The sequence below is a fragment of the Myxocyprinus asiaticus genome, chromosome 10 (genome assembly GCF_019703515.2).
Source record: "Myxocyprinus asiaticus isolate MX2 ecotype Aquarium Trade chromosome 10, UBuf_Myxa_2, whole genome shotgun sequence".
NCBI lineage: Eukaryota > Metazoa > Chordata > Actinopteri > Cypriniformes > Catostomidae > Myxocyprinus > Myxocyprinus asiaticus.
Genome location: NC_059353.1, coordinates 43789540 through 43812018, shown reverse-complemented (window position 1 = coordinate 43812018; position 22479 = coordinate 43789540). Strand labels below are relative to the sequence as shown.

Below are 22479 nucleotides of genomic sequence, written 5' to 3'. Positions count from 1 at the left end.
TTGCCCCAAGATGGGTACCCACATGAGAGTCGCTTAAAGAGTGCTGCCATATGATCCGGCTTGTCAAAGCTGGTTCTCATCTGGGTCAGAACCTCTACGTTGTCCACCACAAGTTTCTGTAAAGATGACAAGAGATGGTAGGATGAGTGAGAAGGAAAGAGGTGATGTGAAAAAGTTAAAGGGGTCATATCATAAGGAATACAATTTTCCTTGATATTTTGACATCTTTCTACTTACTGTAAAACACACTGTAAATTTCAGAACTCAAAGCTTAATCCCCAATGCAATAAAAGCATTTATTGAAACCAAGCTGCAAAAACGCCTCGTACTTCCGCAATTTCCCTATGTCACTTGGGGGCCCATTAATTCATGACCGTCTCTACAGCAACAACAACAACGCCTACTTTAAATCGTCGCACTCTTGGCCCTGCCCACAGGAGATCATTTCGTAAACAGAGAGAGCAGGGGAGACAGGTCTAGTATGGCCTACTAACTATTTCTGAACACCAAAGGGTCCCATCTGGACTATTTTGAATTATTTTTGCATATAAACATGCACTAGACAGACATCTTTGACCATTGTCATGTATCTCGCGCCGCTTTTAAAAGACGCGGTGTCAAGTTACAACACTGAAAAGGAGACCCCAATCTGTTTCATTCAGCTGAGCTGCATCTTACTGTTTTGAGCACAGTCCTGGATGCCCTCTTTCACCCATCTGCACTATTTTTAATTGTTGGTGTATGTTAACATGAAATAGATGTACATCTTTGACCGGTTTGATGCATTTTCGGTGATGTGCGCCTCAGTGCAGGATGATACTCTATGTGTGTATGTCTCGTTTCACCATGCTTTGGACTAGAGCTAGGTGATTTTTTCGATTAATTCGAATTTACGTTTTTGACACGATACATTTAAAAAAAAAAAAAAAGAATTGTGGAATCAAGGTTTTGCCTAAAATATTAGCATACGCTGTAGTTAGATACACTGTCAGTCCACCAATGGCTGAATATAAAAGAGAAAAACATGTTCACAGCACTTGGCTTGATGCCGCCCTCAATCTGATAAGCTGAACATGTGTGAAAATATGCATGGCTGCGCACTCCAGCATAACCCAGGTTAACAACACGGAGACAGATATAAAAGCTGGTAATATTTCCAGTACGATTGTACAGTGTGATTTTAGGTAGACTTCGTCCATCATGCATGTTTACACTGTCTTAAACAATAACTATGTTCTGTGTAAGTTGTGTAAGTCATGAAGCACTAAGCTACATTTTCTGAGATGTCAACGGAAATGTATGCGTTTATAATAAAGGGTTAGAACATACATGACAGTTATGGGTTCTTCATATCAAATCATATAAAGGACAGACTATAAATGGGAGAATCATCCACATCTCCTTTTACCATGATGATTCAGATAGATCGCTAATTATTGCTTTGTTCTGTGACGTGTTTCAAATATACTGCATTTGTAGCCAAAATTTAGGAAGCGAAGCGATCATTTTGACAAACAGAGATATAATTTCATTTTGCTGCTATGTGTGTACCGCTAATGGGCGCCACGTGCTCACAGCACTGACTGTAGTCATTATTTTAAACTGAGCTTTTTGCTTCTTGAATTTTCAACTACATAGAAATGTTTCTGATATTTAGACTCTATCTGCAGGTGTTTATGGTTATACATACAAATTGACTGATATACTAAAATACTTTCTAGATAAACATGACTATTTCTAGATATTGATTTCTACACAACTTTCTAGATGGACTTGATTTAGATAAAAATAATACGTAAATTGGCTTTGAGGTATTTTGTAGTTTTCTTATTTCATACTATTATTTCTGAACATCAATGTTATTTTAAATAAATTAGATTTGAATTTATTTTACTTTTACGCTGTTGACAACTTTGTGTGTTGGACTTTTTTGTGCATTTCTGTTACTCACCTTTGTTTTCTATAATGAAAAACACTTAGATTTTTCTAACCAGGTTGCCTTGCATTCTAATAAGGAAATTATTTAAATACCTTTAAATGTAGGAAAATCGAAATGAGAATCGTAAATCGTCCTTAAGTTTGAAGAAAAAAAATCTAGAAAAAAATCAGCCCTACTTTGGACTATGTATGTGCGTTCTTTACGGCTCATATCAGCGTGGATTGCTTGTGAACCAGTCATAATATGATTCAAGCTTTGCAAAGGAACTGTTATTGAAGGATGGGGCAGTTAAAAACCTTTTTGGACTCGATCGCAAAACCGTAAGTAAACAGTTTCACTCATGACTGTTTCATAGTTTATGGTGCTGTTGTGCTTGAGTGAACAGTTTAATATATTCAGATGCAATGTATTGCATGTGCGTTGTATGTAAACCCCGAAATTTAGTTAATGTTGTGGAGCTTGTTCATTGTCTTCCAACTGAGTCAAAACTGACCCTTTCAGACAAAGGGCCAGAGACAGGGTGGAAAATGATCACATATTACTAAATTATGACTGTTTTGGTGCAAAAAAAACTTTACTAACATTATCAGTGGACCTCAGGGAAGATAATAAAAATAAATAAAATGAGTATGTCATGACCCCTTTAAAATGTCAGCGGCATTTGTGGTCATGACATTGAAGTTGAAAGTTTGCATACAACTTTACACAGACAGCATCAGTAAGTGTTTCTATTACACTAGTCTCATACCATCAAGAATAATGTTCAACTCTTGTGGCTATACTTTTTAAACAGTGTGTATTTTAATATTTATTGCCCTGTGTGTTATTATAACCATGGTTTTACTTATATATATATATATATATATATATATATGTATCTATTATTAAATTTTATTATTAAATATATATATATTTATATTATTTATATTATTAAATTTCTAAATTATTTTCTGTGGTCATCAACATTATGCCATAAATGCCATTGATTAAGCTTAACTTGGATTGAACCCGAACTATTCTTCTAACACCTAAGTTGAACAATCTACAACAGTAGCCGATTAAAGCCAAGAAATCACCCAAAATTGAGACAATTAAGTGAGAACTACTTGGAAGAAATGCAAAAGCTCAAGCTTGCATGACTACGAATGATTTGCGTAATTTGAGCGCTTTTGAGAAAACATGTTCCACGTTAAGTTTTTGGGTGAACATGGTGCAGATAGAAATGCAAAATAAAACACTTTTACTCCACAGCTGATTGTGGGTCAGATAGGAAACTTGGTTCCTTCTTCCCCTAAATTACTTTCAGCTGAGGGAGAGAGGTTTGCATGTTGGTACATCGCTGACATGTGCCAATGCTATGTTCACACACTTCAGTTGGCAAAAAAAAATAAAAAAAAATAAAAAACTTTTATAATGCAGAGGGCCGTTTCAGTTACATAAATCATGCACTTGCGGGATTGAATAAAACACATATTTAAAGAAAGAACGAAGGGCTTTCCATGCACATACATTACCCAAAAAGGTCCATTCCAAAATCACTGCATCAGGCAGAGCAAACAAGAAACCATTTATACCTAGTGAATAAGGTTTTGCCTTCAATGTAATCAAACTGTTCTTTGGTTCACATTTAATGATTATTGTTGCCATTAATCCATCACTGCTTGACACTTCTCATTTGTCTTTTCTAAATGTTATCCAAAGTGACAGGAAATGCTACCTCATCTCTGTTCCTGGTAAGCAGCCCACACAGAATCTTTAATTTCTTAAGAACTCCCATCATTTACAAATTCTCATCATTCCACACTGCTTGCATATTTGTTAAATATTTTGACTAATTTGATTATGAATTTAATAATCTATGAGGGGGAAGTCCTCTCTGCTCCACTTAACACATTTTACAGTGTTAAAGACCCAATTAAATGAACATTTCTGAGTGACTTTTAGTAACTATCTGTTAGACTTGAGGCCATCTTTATACTACTGTACTCATTAATGCAGATAAAAATGTAAAGTCCTTCTCATCCAGGAAAAGAGATCAAAAATACTGATGACTCATCTTGCACTCACAGGCTTATCAAAATTTGTGTCCAATAAAATGCTCTCTAGAATGAGAAATGTACCTCCCCCTTATACCACCTGCCTTTGACTAGTAATAGTGAGCAGCAAATCATGGTTCACAACAGTAACAAATTAAAGGTTAGGGCTATTTAAAAAATAAGGGACGAGCTCTTTGATATGTACTGCCACAAACTTGCTGTTTCAGTTCATGGGGTCATTAAATACAAAATTCCAAAATCCTCACCTTGAGTTCGGCCACCTGTGAAGAGATGTGCCACATGAGGCTCTCGCTAAGGAACTTCATCCCATAGGGACCTAGAAGCTCAGACAGGGAACGCATTTCTGGGGGATCAAGACAATTTCATTTAGATATCATGTCCAGCTAAAGAAAGCAATAGCTTGACTCTCAGACGTCCACGTGAAATGTTTCTAAGCAAGAATAAAACTCAATTTGGCATGAAAAAAAAAAACATTACAACAGCAAAAAAATGCTGTCCTCACCAGATATGTCGGAATACTCTTCAGCATTGAAGGTGAGCTCATTTTCAGTAGGCAAGTTGACGAAGGCCTTCATAGCTGGAAAGTAAGCAATGTGACCATTGCTCACCTGCCGCAGTAGAGTCTCCAGATACCTGTACAAAGGAGCAAACAATTAAAATAGGCTCTGTTTCACAAATCTAGTGAGCTGCCTATGTAGTCAGCATTTAAGGCACCATAGTTGCGCTCCCAACACAAAGATTGTTCAAAAACCAAACATACCTTCTAAGATAACTTTTTAAGCCAACATTATTAGCTGAAATGTTTAAAGCTGCACTACGTAAGACTTTTTGGTAAACAATTTCTGTTGATTGAGTACATAAACAATCAGTGTTCAAAACAATGTCCTTATCATACCCCGATTCACTTCGGTAAGCCTATAAAAACTATTTGTATTTTGAGCTGTTGGGTTGGATTTAGCGCAAAATCGTTGGCTTATGTCGTGTATCCTTGTGTCTTTACATCATGTCCGTAAACACAAAAAGTAGTACCGCTTGTCTCATGTTCTGAATGGAGAAACTACGTTCAGTTTAGTCAGTCACACTCACACAATTCAGGACAGCATTGCAGCAATCTGGATGGATGTTTATCTGTTATCCGTTTGGTGAAGTTGTTTACCTGCTATAATGCTTGGATATGTTGTCTGGTAGGGTTGTTGAAGCTTATATTGCTTGTCATGTTTGTATGAATTGGACATTACTCGTGTGTTAATTGATCGCGATGTATCTACATTGTTGGGGGAAGTAATTGTGGCATATTTACTAATATTTATGACTTCTGAAACTCACTTCTTGTAATTGTTATATGGCATATTTAAGCAAAACATTTTTGTTTAATAAAGTATATTTTATCCCCATCATTATTGAATCCTCGTTTTATGTTTTTAGGTTACGGTGTTATTGTGTGCATTAAATAGATATACTACTGTAGTACTACGGTTCACTTGCATTATCAACTGAGGCTGTACAATATAACATAACAATAATAAAGTCTTCCATTTAACTCGTATCAACCATGTCATGAGTTTTACCCCTTAAATTGATAAGCGTAGTACAATACAAACATTACTAATAGATAAAACACTTGAAAAAAACATATTAAAATATACTGGTAGTGATTGAGGTGATTGAGCCCCCTGTTCTCTATGTAAAAGCACTTTCAGCGTAGAGCCAGAAAAGCGTTATAAGTGTAAAATTAATTAATTCAAAATATGTAAATAGGAGTGTTTTTTATCTTTATCAAATCAAGTAATATTTCAGTTTTAAATGTTTAATTGTGTAACATCAACATGAAAATAGCACGTTATGACTCCGGCTCTAAATATCTCCCAGTCATGATCTCACACAGGCGATGTCCATGTAAGCTCAAATCATGAGATTCACTCGCCAGAAGAGCAGTGCCGAAACACGACTGATGTAAAGTATTCTTCCGCAAATAATTTTTGTGGTTGAAATTTTGATAACAAATATACTTGTAAATCAAAAATATTGATAAAATAGCTAAACATTGACTATTTTACCCATTAATTGCACACAATGTATTATAATGCTTATTAAAGTATCATGCTCTGCTGAAATCGACTGGGAGTCGAGCCTCCCCTAGCACTTTGAATGAGGAGCACTACTTGGAATGACCCACAGAGTTGCTGCCTATGCAGTAGACAGCAAGGCAGCTTACTAAATTTTGGAACAAAGTCATCCAATGTATTTTAAGTTAGGCTCTGAAATGATGATGCAGTCTTTTACAGTAAGTATATTTGAAGTCTCACCAATTGGTATAGAGGCTGGTGATGGTTGGTTCTCCATGGCTGTCCAGGTGTTGGGTCTGCTGCAGCAGCACGTTGTTGAACACTCTGGTGATGTCTATCTGCACATAATTCTCAATGGATTGCAGTACTGTCATGTAGGCTCGCACGCTGGTCAGCAACTCTGATGGTTTGGCGATCTCCTGTGTGGCCTGGTTGTACATGGTCATCCCGACAATGGACCTGAGTAACAGTTACAGAAACAATCACATTTTCTGAAAGACTGATAGGATTAAAGACCTCATAAAATCAAAATGAATGTTTTGCTGCTTTAAATCCAAATGCTATCTAGAATGAGAATGCACCCTCCACCTACATCTGTTCAGCACTTCTGGCTGTGTTCTAATTGGCGCTGATCATGCCTTCACAGGGCACTTCGAAGGGAACACAATCCATGCTGTTGGGTCGTTTCAAACAGAATTACCAATGAGAATCGCTTAAAATGTTAGTTCTGACTGACCGTTATCGCCTTTTAGTCATCTGAAGCTCTCACTTTGGAGGACATGCCTATGCAGGTGCTGGACACGAGGACAGTTGCTGGAGTTTTATTTATATTTTTTGTGCAGCCGGAGGTTTCTTGGGATGTACAGCTTGAACAAGTGTTCTTTATTCTTTGTTTAGTGTATTGAGAGTCAAAACATGGATATGTTATCTTTTATTCGCTTGTTTTTCATTAATCTGCATTGGACTTGCACAACAGCTTCAGCCTCGTCGAATGCAAAGACTGCGATGTGCTGTGTGTTTGTTGGCTGTTTATGGATTACTGTTGTCAATAAGATCATCGTTTGGTTCTAAAGTATTTGGAAAAGCTGGCCACTATTGAGATTGTTTCTCAAGTTTCCCTGTTAAGTGCTCTGACATGAGTATCTGTGTGGCTGTAAACTAAAGGCTATTGGCTATTTTTAAAAATGGGACGAGTCGTTTTACACGTCTCACCCCCACTTCCTGTTTTAGTACGAAATATGTCAAAACACCAAATCAATCTGCGTTCATAAAGGCATTTCACAGGGACTTTAAGAAAAATGTCCCTATTTTTTATTTATTTATTTATTTTTTTTCAATTTGGAATGCCCAATTCCCAATGTGCTTTTAAGTCCTCGTGGTCGCGTAGTGATTTGCCTCAGTCCAGGTGGCGGAGAACGAATCCCAGTTGCCTCCGCGTCTGAGACCATCAACCCGCGCATCTTATCATGTGGCTTGAGCGCGTTGCCACGGAGACATAGCGCGTGTGGAGGCTTCACGCCATCCACCGCGGCAACCACGCTCAACTCACCACGCGCCCCACCGAGAACACATTATAGCGACCACGAGGAGGTTACCCCATGTGACTCTACCCTCCCTAGCAACCGGGCCAATTTGGTTGCTTAGGAGACCTGGCTGGAGTCACTCAGCATGCCCTGGGATTTGAACTAGCGAACTCCAGGGGTGATAGCCAGCATCTTTACCACTGAGCTACCCAAGCCCCCCTCCCTATTTACTTTCTTAATAAATTTCCCTGGTTTTATTGTGCACGATTTATCAGTGTACGTTTTTCTAAAGGAAAAAAGTAATTAAAATCTAATACATTCCTTTGCCACTGAAACCACTTTTCTTTTCTGCTGATGTAACAGATGTAATGGGCAGGGAGCAAAATATTAAGCAATAAAAATGTCCAGGACTTTTCCAGGCCAGGAGAGCAGAGGTAGTTCCCATCAACAGATACAAAATAGTTTGATATAATGGTGTATGCAAACAATAGACTGCTTCTACACTCATTAAATGAAAGCAGGTAATAACAGCACATGGGTTGCATGGTGAAATTGGTTAACAGGGCCTCTCCTTGCTGAAAAGCACAGCCAGATTAGGAGTTCACAGCCTGGGAGAGAGGGGCCAGCCAATGCACCCACGTCAGAGTTTTGAATCCCACAGTGGAAAATACCTGTTATTCCTCTGCCCCATGTTTATTTAGTTGGACAAGCGCTGTTCTGGAACAGTGTCAAAAATCACACTAAACCCAAACTCTCTCTACTAGCACAATAAATTACAGAAATCGAACAATAAACCCAAGAGGCCCTTTACGCCATTGAGTTCTCAGCTTAATTAATAAGGGAGAGCTGGATGACAATTTTCCCTGACATAAAACGCAACAATAACTCTCCCCAATGAGGCAAATCAATATGATTGATGGTAGTTTGGAAGAGTGCAGATGGACCTCATCAGGAATGAGAACTGTGGGTACTATAACAGATAAAACGGGCAGAAATGTATTCACAGTGGCCCCCGGAATGTATTTGGACACTTAAGCAACACTTAAAAGTGTATGCCATTGCGTTAGGTAACAATGTATTAAACCACATGTCATTTATTTTAAAGAGAGATAGCACAAGTAAATTTTCCAAAAGCAAAATTCTTCATAAAATGAAGTTGTTAGGTTTAAAATGATAAATGCAAAACACATACTGTTAAAAAAAGTTTATGTGATGTACTACACCTGTGGTTACTCTGCTAGGTCATCTGTGGAGCGGTTGAGGGGAGCAGACTTCATACATCCACTAAAAATCACCTTGACCCCATTTGGTTTAAAGTCTTTCCAAAATTGTGCTCAGAAAAGTGAAGTTAGTTTTTCACAAAGCTTCATTTCAGAGTCTAAATTATCCATTTTACATTAGTTGTTAACTCAAATGTTATAGTTTGTGCACTGGTGTCATTCTTATTTGTTAGAAATATTCCTATCCTTTGGTTTGCATCCATTAAGTTCCAATTAAAAATAAAATGATCTAATAAGATGAAGTACTTGCACATGCTTTGAACTCCACATGAAAAGCGCTCGAAAACAATGTGTTATTCTGCGTTTTGGTGATAGTTAAGACTTGACGTGTTTCTGTGGTATTTCAATTTTGCCTTACAGAGACTGCAAAGTACTTGATTTCTGTCACATGTCCCATCTGGGCTTGTTTTGTATAACAAAAAGCATTGAGGTGTCCTTTCCCCATCATTTGATCACTAACATGGCTGTTTTGTGTGTGTTTGTGGTGTGTGCGTCAGTGAAATAACTCCGGGTGAATATTTCACAATGGTTTCACCCTATTCCGACCAGCGTTTATGCTAGTTTATGCTTTATTAACAGTAAATGCATCAATCGCGATTAAGAAAAATTAACATGTTAAAACTTTTTTTTAATCGCATGTGTTAACTTTGACAGCTCTAATCTATACACTCACTATTAGGAACACTATGGTCCTAATAAATTCCCAATGTGGTCTTCTGCTGTTGTAGCCCGTCCGCCTCAAGGTTTCGACGTGTTGTACATGCCGTGTAGAAATGCTATTCTACTCACTACAATTGCACAGAGTGGTAATCTGAGTTACCATAGCCTTTCTGACAGCTCGAACCAGTCTGGCCATTCTCCGTTGACCTCTCTCATCAACAAGGCATTTCCGTCCGCCGTTCACTGGATGTGTTTTGTGCATGAAAATCTCAGGAGATCAGCAGTTACAGAAATACTCAAACCAGCCCACCTGACACCAACAATCATGCCATGCTCAATCACTGAGGTCACATTTTCCTCCATTCTGATGGTTGATGTGAATATTAACTGAAGCTCCTGACCCGTATCTGCATGATTTTATGCATTGGACTGCTGTCACACAATTTGCTGATTAGATAATCACATGAATAAGTAGGTGTACAGCTATTACTAATAAAGTGCTCAGTGAGTGTACATCTTTGCAGTGATATACAATTACTCATATCGCAATATAAGATTTTTGTCATACCGCCCAAACCTAGTTCAGTTTAGGGTGTTGTTTTAATTATAGCAGTGTGCCATCTCAACCCTTGGAGTTTTAGTAGTCGGACTCACTTGGTGAAGCGAATCTCCAGGTGGGAGGTCAGGTACTCTCGTGGGGTGAAGGTGTGCTCCCAAACCATCATGTTGGGTACGTAGTTAATGGAGAAGCAGAGCTCTGACAGAGCAGTGTGCAGTTTGTCCAGACTGTAACAAATAGACGACATCATCCAGCATTAAAATCTAATTTCCTTCAGATTACACAGCCAATCAGGCACGGCTTAACCACCACAGGGTTAGGTTGTGTGTCAATAACAGGCTTTAGGATAAATCCCTTTTATATTATATGGAGGATCTGTTTGAGTGTGTGTCCGTATAGGAGGTATAGTATACAGCAAAGGTATTTTTAACGTATCTGTGGGAGGCAAGTGTGTGAGGGTCACTGGGTTTAAGATGTGTGCATTGGTGTGATGAGAGAGAAAGAGAGAGAGATACAGAGGATAAGTAAACGTTATCCTTACTTGGTGACAAGAAGCCTGTTCTTCCTCATGCTCTCCACGCCAGGTTTCTCTCTCTCTGGTTCGCCCTTCTTCCCGGTCTGCTTTTTCGACTTCTTGTTCACGGCCTGACTGATGGTTTTGGCACAATGTTTTGGAAGTAGCTGTGCAAAGGAACAACAGGAAAAGCCCCCTTTAAGACTCTTAAACCAGTCATTCTCAACTGGTTTTGCTTCAGGACCCAGATTTAACATTATTAAAACTGGGTAATACTTACATTATTACCTATTCAACAACCCATCATCAGTTATTAACTTCCATTATCAATAATACATCCATTCATTGACCACGTTTACTGTACATCCACCCCATTCTTTAACTGATGTTCATATTCTTGCTAAACCTTAATTCTAAAGAGTTTTACATGCTCTTTTAAAATATAAAGAAAAATGCATTGTCTACACGGCAGTCGTGTTCTGTATAAACTACATGCATGTTATTTTCCTGCTATTCTCTTCTGCACGCTCTTGCCATTGATTACACTGCATTTCAGTATTTTAGTCAAATCATTAGTTTTTATTTATATCCTCAACAACAGCAGCTAAAAAGGCCGAAGGATGAAATGTAGGTGAGTTTTCAAAATGAGACTGTTGTGGTGCTTTCACCTATCTGTATATTGATTTAACAAGTGTGTAAGTGATGTATTGGAATATTTTTGTTCACGTAAACATGCTCACTCATTAAAAAAAATAAAATACATTTCAGTCACTGACTATTTGTATTTGCATCACTAAAAATAAAAATTAAGTCAGCACGCTAGCACTGGGTACTGATACAGATTTCCTGATTCGATTTGATTCCGATTCACAAGCTTTCGATTAGATTCCGATTTGATTCAATATGGGTTATTTCAGTTATAATATTCCTTTTGCTTACATATTTCTAATGCTGTTAATTATACAGGGGAACTTCTAACTAGGTACATTAAGAAAAAATTTACTAATTAGATTTTATTAGTTTTTTATTATTTTGGTCACATTTTAGCTTTTTAAAAATGAACAAATCCATGAATTAAATTAATAAATATTATATGTGCACTTGCAAACTGTTGTCTGGCTTTTTTATGGCAGTTTTGGAGCAGTGGCTTCTTCTTTGCTGAGCAGCCTTTCAGGTTTTGTCAATATAGGACTCGTTCTACTGTGGATATAGATACTTGTCTACCTGTTTCCTCCAGCATCTTCATAAGGTCCTTTGCTGTTGTTCTGGGATTGATGTGCACTTTTCGCACCAAACTACATTCATCTTTAGGAGGCAGAATGTCTCCCCTTCCTGAGCAGTATGATGGCTGCATGGTCCCATGGTGTTTATACTTGCGTACTATTATTTGTACAGATGAACATGGTACCTTCAGGCATTTGGAAATTGCTCCCAAGGATGAACCAGACTTGTGGAGGTCCACAAGTTTTTTTTCTGAGGTCTTGGCTGATTTCTTTTGATTTTCCGATGAAGTCTTAAAGCCTTAAAATACATCCAACTGACTCTAATTAGCCTAAAAGAAGCTAATTGGCTAATTGCCTAAAGGCTTGACATCATTTTCTGGAATTTTCCAAGCAGCTTAAAGGCAAAATTAACTTAGCGTATGTAAACTTCTGACCCACTGGAATTACGATATAGTCAATTAAAAGTGACAATTGTTGGAAAAATTACTTGTGTCGTGAACAAAGTAGATGTCGTCACCGATTTGCCAAAACTATAGTTTTCTAATATGAAATCTGTGGAGTGGGTATAAACTGAGTTTTGAATTCAACCTAATTGTATGTAAACTTCTGACTGTATATACTGTAAGTCACAACCTGTTACTAGGTTACTCCAAATGTAATTCTACCACCCACCACTAGGGGGAGTTACAGCACCCTATTACTTGGTATGTAACCAGGTGAGTGTTAGAAGAAGAGAGATGTGTTTGGCAAAGGAAGCATGGCTTACCTATTGTTTGTAACTATCTCCGAGTCCTGATTGGGAAACCTTGGTTTCATGCTCAATCAATAAGGACTCTATAGCTCTACCTTTATTCTTAAGCTTTATGCTCAACTGTGGACTCAAAAGTGGACCTTCATACAAGAACATTTGTGCTACATGCCTTACTGTTGCATTTGATTTACATCTGGTTTAGTTATGTATGTGTGTTATAGTTAAAATAAATAAAAATAAACCTAAAACAGATATATAGCTGGTAACTCGTACAAAGTTGTGGGGAACGGTTATAATATATATAATTATGATATTGTAAATATTATTGATAAATGTCTTACATCCGGCCCACAAGAGACAAATGTTTAGCCCGCGCTAAAGGCTTGTTCACACCAAATCCATGACCATTTTGACAAAGACAAACTTCCGACAAAAGGTCTATACACACAGAGTGCATAAAAAATAAAAATGAAAAACAATTTCACCCCTGTACATTAGGTGGCGCTGTTGCTGTTCTACAAACATTTAAACTCTCCTGCCCTAACCAGCAGTCAGTGCTAGAGATTATATTGAACACTATTAAAGCATTAATTTACCTAATTTAGCATATCTGTTTCATTATGTTCTTTCCATGGTGTTGATGCATTCTGGGAGTATATAATCTGTGTTTATATGCAAGTGAGATGAGTAAAAAGCATTTTGACAAAAATATACATCCGATTTATATTTGCAAATGTATTTTGCTACGAGTATATTCCAAACAGACTCCCAAAGCCAGCTACTCTTTTCATAATGTCTGGATTAATGCCTGGATAATATAACACAAGGTACTGTGGTACAAATACACGTGGAATTGTGCACATTAAGAATAACATTGTACAGTAAAAAAATATGATGCACAGCCTAATATAAAAAATAATATATAAGAAAATATTGGCTCACGGTCTTTTCTTTATTGAAATTATTGCAATACTTTGTTATATTATCCTTAAGAACAATAACAATAATGCTTCTAGGTCTAATAATTGAATCTGCAATTAGGGAAATTGCAGGGAGTAGATCCTGTTTGGAGATGAGCAGGAACAGACTCGCATGGAGGACATGGAGATCCAGATTGTTCATTTAAATTTTTTTTGTTTCAGTTGTGTAGTTTTGTATATCTGTACACAAACAAAATGTTCATATTCGTTTGAATAAATAAAACAGGCTACTAATACTGAGAAAAAGAACGAATACAAAAACCTGAATATTTATGCATGACTCTCTTAAAATTAAATACAACAATAGTAATAATAATAACAGCTGCAGCACAAACACTTTGTCATTACATCGAGGGCCGTGGCCCTTGACTTTGTATTGTTGACAGAATTTGGCCCTTGGTGAAATCTAATGGGGGAACCCTGTCTTACAATATCTCTGCAACCTGTCCATGTTGGAATCTGCTTAATTTGGCTAGCTTCTACCAATTAAAAAGATGAATTTGGGCCAAAATATTGTAAAGTTTGGCTAGACGCATGACCTTTGAAGCTTCCTTTATTTTGCTATTATTACTATGCACAATTATATAGTGTTTTAGCATTGTCTTCTCTGCTGTGAATCATTGTAATAAATAACTGAAAAGAGGGTATGACATATGCACCCTCAACCACCCAAAAAAAAGAGCAGCTGTGAGGAGACTTTGTTTGCTTACAAGATGATTGTTTCACTCGACAGAGGGAGATGGGAGTAAGTGCCGGTGGTTTATTAATTAAAGCCAACAGGTTGTGTTCTAATCGGTGTGGTTGTGGGTGCTGCCAGTTCTGTGAGTCAATCAATCACTGTTTTATTTCATTGTGATCATATTGCAACGGAATTGAACATTCCTGGTGAATTTGCACAACTCCTGGTAAACCCAGTTAAATTTGTTAAAATCCCAGAAATGAAATGGAAAATTTCACAACTCCCAAAGAGTCCCTCTCAGTTTTTTGGCAGTGGTGAATGTGTGTGCATGTCACTGACCTGGTCACTCAGGGTGCACTGCTCTGTGCATATGTCTGTAATGAGGTTGCGGGCTTGCTTTGCCATCTCATCCAAAAACATGTTGCAAAGGGACAGGCTGCGGTCTCCAATGTGGTGCCTCTGCAAGGACGGATAGACATGGGAGACATTAGTGGAGAGTTCCCTTAGAATACCTCTGGTTTTAGTTAGACTTTTGCCATAAAATCTAGTCCACTTTGCACAAATTTGGTCCCTATTACGGCTGGTATTAAAATCATATTAATGTCTCAGGTAGTCCAATTACAATTGGACAGTGCTAAATAGCTGCTAGGTAGATAGACAGCTGGCCGATGGCTGATTTCAGAGGTGGTCAGGGATGTATTTGTAGTGTACACAAAAACAGTGTCTTAAAGGGATAGGTCTTAAAGCAAAAATTCTCTCATCATTTACTCATTTAAGTCCTTTTTTTACTATAAATCATCTTCTTTTGTGGATTCAAATTCTTTGTGCATATCGCCACCTACTGATCAGGGAGGACTATTTAAAGTTAAAAAAGGATTAAAATATTGATCTGTTTCTCACCCACACCTATTATATCGCTTCTGAAGACATGGATTAAAACACTGGAGCCGTTTCAAACAAAATTATTTATTTATTAAAGATTCATTGCCATGACAAACATTGGCAAATCCAGGGACAAGTTCTTCCTTATTGTAGCAGATCGGTACCTTGTAAACACAACTATGTAACAGTCTGCACTGACTAGTGGAGATTGCATAGAAGGCTGCTGGTTATTTCGACTAGTACTTGTCATTTTTGTCTGGGATTACTCCAGTGTAAACTGCTCAGGTGAATTTTGCTTACACTGAGGTTCTGTTTTTGACCCTTCATCCATGTCTAAGTGAGGCTCTTTGTTATGGCCCAGCTGGTCTCGTCTCGTCGCCTGAACTCCCTCCCTAGAGCAAATAGTGCATACTCTCTAAATTACAAATGCAAAACAACTTTGGCCCCTGTGTAGAGCTGAACCCTCAATCAACTCTTGCACAACAAGATGGACAAAAGCTGTCATTTAAAGCTTCGATGGCAGATGGAACAGAGCAAAAGCCAAACTTGCCTCACACAAGGATCACTGTGGGCAACTTCTGAGATGGTGCAGATTGGAAATAACACATCTATCCGACATGATGCCGAAACTAACCTTTGCTAAAGCTCCGTGATCTTTTATTGTTACTCTAAAGCGCTGTAAAAAGTTTTCTGTGTGAGGATGGAAATATTCTTGGAAACTTTTAGTGCTTTTCCAACATAAATAAAGCCTGCAGCTGTCCAAAGTTGTGTGGAGTGGACATAGGAGGAAGACCATTTCAGAGACCTGCTGAGAGAGGGAGTTTCATGTTTAAATAAGGGAAACCCAAGCCTTCTATAGCTCAATAAATCTCTTTTATTCATCTAAGTGCTCTCAGACAGCTCAATGTTCAGGCTGACATGAGAACTCTCATTGTGCTGCTAGTGTCGGTGGCGTTTGTCCACCAATTAGGAGTGCAAATGCAGGTTTATTTACCAAATTAAATGGGATATTGGAGGGCAGGATGTTTGGCAGGAACAAACACTCGGTAAATGTGCTGGCCGTATTTCGGCAGGGGGGAAAAGGAATCTGTTGTGCTCCTTGTGTGTGTGAAGGAGCTTCCATAAACCCTCCATAAGCTGCACCAGTGTATGGTTAAATTACACATTTAATAATTCATGCTTTTCAGCATTTGGTTTTCCTCACACATCCTGATACATGGACCACAGCGCTCAATGCTGCATGTTGGGACATTCCAGCTCTAGTTAAACTCAAGAAGCTTTCCGGACTCACAGTAAGACTCCATCCTGAACCCTCGTCTGGGTCGCAGCTAAGTCGTAGCGGGACCCAACCGAGAAGAGAAAAGATCTTTCCGAAACCTCTCTTCTCAAAAGTAATGCAACACTGGTTGTATTCACTGGGGGACATTCACAGACACACAAAAAAGTTTTTTCCCAAAAACACAGAGCCTCCGTGGAAACTAAACCGGAGGTTTCAGGACAAGGTAAAAAGCATATGTATACAAATTAAATAAATTAGAAAGCAAACGGTTACATGAGGCAAAAAAGCAATAATTTATTCCAATACAGTCTATGGCTGGGTGATATACACTATCAGCCACAACATTAAAACCACCTGCCTAATATTTTGTAGGTCCCCCTCGTGCCGCCAAAACAGCGCCAACCCGCATCTCAGAACAGCATTCTGAGTTTCTATTCTTCTCACCACAGTTGTACAGAGTGGTTATCTGAGTTACCGTAGACGTTGTCAGTTCGAACCAGTCTGGCCATTCTCTGTTGACCTCTCTCATCAACAAGGCATTTCCGACCACAGAACTGCCACTCACTGGAAGTTTTTTGTTTTTGGCACCATTTGGAGTAAATTATAGAGACTGTTGTGTGTGAAAATCCCAGAAGATCAACAGCAGAAATACTCAAACCAGCCCATATGGCACCAGCAATCATGCCACGGTCGAAATCACTGAGATCAAATGTTTTCCCCATTATGATGGTTGATGTGATCATTAACTGAAGCTCCTGAACCGTATCTGCCTGATTTTGCGGATGCACTGCAACCACATGATTGGCTGATTAGAAAATCACATGGATGATTGCTGGTGCCAGACGGGCAGGTTTGAGTATTTCTGTAACTACTGATCTCCTGGGATTTTCAAGAACAACAGTCTCGGATGGAGTACGGTGAGAGACAGCACTGTGCACTTTGCTAATTTTTTTAAAATTATTTTTATGATATAATCTGGTGAAATTCGATACACCCAGTTACACATTTACTGTTTGAGGTAAACATGGCAAAGAAGTCAAAATCCTCGGGCTCTGGAGACATTAAAAGACGAAAATTTCAAGATGAAAGCCCAGACAGGCCTGTGGACCGGGGACTCGATTTGGATGGCGTGGCGGGAGAAGGAATCCAGCGTCAACTGTCCAACATGTCGGTGATGTTGATGAAGGTACTTGTAGACTTGGAGGATCTCGCTGTAATACGTTGATCGATTATGACAATGGAAAAAAAATTCTCTGAGCTAGTCACAAGAGTGACAGATGTTGAAAAACGAATCCATTTTTTGGAGTCATCAGAGAGGGAATTAGCCGCTAATCTGCCCACGACCAAAGTTGATTTGGAACATGTCCTTGAAAAGCATGAAGATCTTGAGAATAGCAGCCGCAGGAATAACATTCGAATTGTTGGAATTCCTGAGCATGAGGAGGGAAGAGATATGGTGAAATTCCTAGAGGAGCTTTTCTCGAGTCTGCTCGACATAACAGGCCACAAGCTGGAAATCGAGTGAGCTCACAGAGTCCTGGCTCGCAGATCTGCTGAGAGAGACAGGCTCCAATCGATCCAAATTTCTGAAATCATCCGATAAAGATCTCGTGTTGCGCCAGGCGAGGAGCAAAGGAAAGCTTTCTTGGAAGAATTACAATATTTTCTTGTTCCCGGACTTTGCGAACTCGACAAGACAAACGCGATCGGTTTAGGGAATGCAAGAAACTCTTACATCAGTGGAAGATCACTTTTGCTCTGATGTTTCCATCCAGACTGAGAATAAACACCAAGGATGGCAGCAAAGTATTTACATGTCCCAATCGGGCAATGTCTTTTATTGAAACAATGGGTGAGTAACCATTGGGTGTTTTTCTTGTGAGTGGATTGATTCACTGTAGATACTCTGGCTTTCAGAGGAAGCTGGGTGCCATTTTTGTTTCCTTTTGCGTTGGCTCCGCCAAGTGGTTGGAGTTTTTGTTTTGTGGATTAACACTTTTCCTTAAAGAAACTTTTGCATTGACGGATCACTTTTACAATGAATGGATGACCGTAAAATATCTACATGCCCACACAAAGGATGTCTTTTATAAAGTTGGCGGACTGTGTAAATCATGGGATATACTTTTATGCGGCCTCCGAGTGAATTGACTCTTGACCATCCGAGGAACCAGGATGCGTGTTTCGTTTCCTTTTGTGCTTGTTCCGTCTAGCGGTTGGAGCTTGTTTTGTTAAATAACATTACTTCGGGACAGTTGTGGATGAATCTGTCAGTTCCTTGTGCTTATGCCTCCTGTTGGCTGGAGTATGATTTGTGGAGTATTTTCGTGGGACATTGGAATGATTATGTCATCTGCTGCACTCATCAGCTGGCTCACTGATGATTTGTTTGTCTGACCGAGGAAACTGAATGGCTTTATATCAGCTGGAATTTGATTTGTGAAGGAACACACCTTTGAGACAGTTCTGTGAATGAGTCTACACGTTCTTTGTGTTTATTCTGCCTATTGGATGGGGTTTGTTTTACAAAATATTTGATGTTATGTAATTTTGCCTTACAAATTTGTGAGGCAAAATTGAGCAATCCGATGGCAAAGTTGTCGTGGGGGCTCTCATAGGCGTACATGGACTCTTTGAGTTTAAAGGGACTGACGTCGGTTGGCGCTGTCGTGCACAAGGTTAATGCGCACGTTTTTCTTTTTTCCGTTTGTTTTGTTCGGGGGGAAGTTCGGGGTTTTATTGTTGCATTATTGTTGAAATGTGGTCTTCATAATTTTATTTTTGGCACACAATTTATTTTTTCTATTATATCAAAATGTCAAATGTTAATATGAATGGATTGTCTCTCTCCACGTGGAATGTGAATGGGTTGGGGAACCCCATAAAAAGAAGGAAGGTTATTTCTTTTCTTAAACGTAAGAAATATGATATAGTGTTTCTTCAAGAAACGCATTTTCCCCCGCAGGAAGCTGAAAAATTTGGGAAGACATGGGGTGGACATGTTTTCTTTAGTGTTGGCTCAAGTGAGAACAATTGAGTCATTATATTGATAAGTAAACATCTACAATTCAAATGTCTCAAACATTTTAATGATAAATTAGGAAGAGTCATTATTGTTTTAGCAGAAATTATGGGGCAAAGTCTGATTTTAGCTAATACTTACGCACCTAACGCTGATGACCAGGGCTTTTTTATAGATCTTGAAGGGATGTTGCAAGCCGCTGGCACCCCTCATGATATAATATTGGGAGGAGACTTTAATCTTTTGATGGACTCAGTCCTTGATCATAGTGAAGCAAAAGTGTGCAAGCCCCCTAGAGCAACACTGACAACAGTGTAAAAATCTTGGTCTTGCAGATATTTGGAGACTTTTGAACCCATCTGGTAGAGACTATACATTTTTTTCATCAGTCCATAAGATTTATTCTAGAATAGATTTTTTTTTTTTTTATATCCAAATCCCTCATTTCATCTGTTGTTGATTGCTAAATTGGAAACATTTTAGTCTCGGAACACACCCTGGTGCGTTTAGAGGTGTTGCCACATATAGAGAAAAAGAAATCATATAGTTGGCGCCTTAATGTATCCCTTTTGCAAAATCCTGATTTCCAACAAATGTTAAAGACTGAAAGTGTTTATATGGAGACCAACTGGTCCTCAGTATCCTCTGTGGGCGTGGCTTGGGAGGCACTTTAGGCAGTTCTTAGGGGTCAGATCATACAGTATGCCTCATTCATCAAAAAATCCAAAGCACGAGAACTCGTGGAGTTGGAAGGAAATATTAAAAGTGCAGAGGCAGAGCTGAAGCGCCATATGTCATCTGATGGCCTCAGAGAATTGACCTGATTGAAATATAGATATAATACTATTTTGTCGTAGAAAGTGGAGTTTTGGTTATCCAGGGCAAGACAGTCATACTTTGAGTCGGGGGACAAAGCAGGGAAGCTTTTGGCTAGATATATAAAGCAGAGAGAGTCTTTTTCTACCATTCCCTCAGTGAAATCTGCTGGTGGTGAAATTTTTACCTCAGCCATTGATATTAATAATGCTTTTAAAGAATTCTATCTTGATATTTATAGTTCCACATCTTCGTCTACTGATGAAGATATTAGAAACTTTGTGGAACCATTAGATCTTCCTAAACTGAAGACTCAGGAAAAAAAACTCTCTTGATTCTGAGATAACCTTGGAGGAGCTTGACGAGGTAATTAAGTCCCTACCTACTGGCAAGTCTCCGGGGCCAGATGGTTTTGCCGCAGAATTTTTTAGATCCTATGCTACAGAACTGGCTCCACTTTTGTTAGAAGTTTATACTGAATCATTAAAGAATGGAAAGCTTCCTCCAACCATGACATAAACCCGGATCAGTCTGATTCTTAAAAAGGACAAAGATCCAAGTGAGTGTAAAAGTTACCGTCCAATCTCCCTGATCCAACTAGATGTAAAAATGTTGTCAAAAATGTGGCTAACCGATTAAGTAAGGTTATGACATCTCATATTCATATATATCAGGTGGGGTTTATTCGGGGCTGTCTTGCCTTGGAACCATTAGCAGCCGCGATAAGAAAGGAGGATGATTTTCCAGGGGTGACTGCGGGAGGTGTGGCGCATAAGCTTCTGCTTTACGCAGATGATATTTTTTTATTCGTCTCCGACCCCACTAGATCTATGCCTTGCCTCCACAGAATTATTAATTCCTTTTCCAAGTTCTCAGGATACAAAGTCAATTGGTCTAAATCCGAAGCTCTGGCTTTGACAGCGTACTGTCCAGTAACGGCCTTCCAGCCGGGTGCCTTCCAGTGGCCCAAACAGGGCATTAAGTATTTGGGAATTTTATTCCCAGCAAATTTGTCTGATTTAGTCAGAGTTAATTTTGATCCCTTAATAAAAAGGTTTTCGAGTGATATGGACAGGTGGGCTTCATTACACTTATCAATGATTGGGAAGGTTAATGTAATTAAAATGAATTGTATTCCTAAATTAACTACCTGTTACAATCTCTCCCTATAGATGTCCCCCTCTCTTATTTCAAGCAATTTGATAGCATAGCAAAGTCCTTCATTTGGAATGGTAAGCGTGCCAGGTTAAATTTCAATAAGCTACATAGGCCGACTGACAAAGGTTTTGTTTTATTATTATGCATTCGGTCTCAGACATTTGGCTCATTGGTCGCTTCCACCTGAGAGAGCCCCTCCCTGGTTTCTTATTGAACAAGAAGTTCTTGCCCCTATTTCGCCATTGCAAAGCCTTTCGATCAAACTAACCGGAGAAGTTAAGTCACACCCCATTATTTTGCATTTGCACGTGGTTTGGACTAAAGTGTCCAGAGTGTTTAATTCAGACATTTATTTAAATGTTGCCTCAAGCATATGGCTGAACCCTAAATTACATATTAATAAGTCCCCTTTCTGCTGGTCAGAGTGGATTGGGAGGGGGGTTACTACACTTGGTGACCAATATGAGAGTGGAGTACTGAGATCTTTTGATAATTTGGTTCAACATTTTAAGATTCCTAGATCCCAGTTCTTTAGGTTTTTACAGCTGCGCCACCTGCTCTGTACTGTTTTTGGGAGTAGTGTACACCCCCCTAAAGCAGCAGATACTTTGGAAATGGTGATTACTGCTTAAGGGAAAGGTCATGAAGCTTCTGTGTATTACTCCCTGTTAATTCAGAGTCTGGGGGATGGAGCTTCGTCTTCTCTCAAGAGATTATTGGAGAAAGATTTAAACTTGGTATTAGAGGAGGGAGAGTGGGCTAGGATCCTAAAAGGCATCAGGTCTGCATCTAGAGATGCAAGGATCTGTCTGATGCAATTTAAGATTTTGCATCAGTTCTACTGGACCCCCACTAGATTGTATAGGCTTGGTCTTAAAGACTCACCCACCTGCTGGCAATGCCAGTCAGAAGATGGGGACACAACCCATGTTTTTTGGGGTTGTATTAAGATTCAGGAATTTTGGTTGAGGATCCAGCATTTTGTGTGTGACGTAATGGACACTCAGTTTTCATTTTGCCCCAGACTTTGTATTCTGGGTGATGGAGGGGTCCTGAAAATAGGAGATGAATATATGAAAAGCTGGGTCCTA

General features: G+C 38.8%; 1 protein-coding gene across 5 annotated transcripts in view; it reads right to left on the bottom strand.

Moving 5' to 3' along the window:
• The window catches only part of LOC127447371 (nck-associated protein 1), an 86840-nt gene that overhangs the window by 15925 nt on the left and 48436 nt on the right, over window positions 1-22479 (bottom strand). For all 5 annotated transcript variants that reach the window (XM_051709193.1, XM_051709194.1, XM_051709195.1 and 2 more), the window contains 7 exons: window positions 14571-14690; window positions 10626-10765; window positions 10180-10311; window positions 6303-6521; window positions 4499-4629; window positions 4242-4339; window positions 23-116 (listed from right to left, as the gene is read on the bottom strand). In XM_051709193.1, the coding sequence (XP_051565153.1) occupies window positions 23-116; window positions 4242-4339; window positions 4499-4629; window positions 6303-6521; window positions 10180-10311; window positions 10626-10765; window positions 14571-14690 (934 nt within the window). The remainder of the gene's footprint in view (window positions 1-22; window positions 117-4241; window positions 4340-4498; window positions 4630-6302; window positions 6522-10179; window positions 10312-10625; window positions 10766-14570; window positions 14691-22479) is intronic.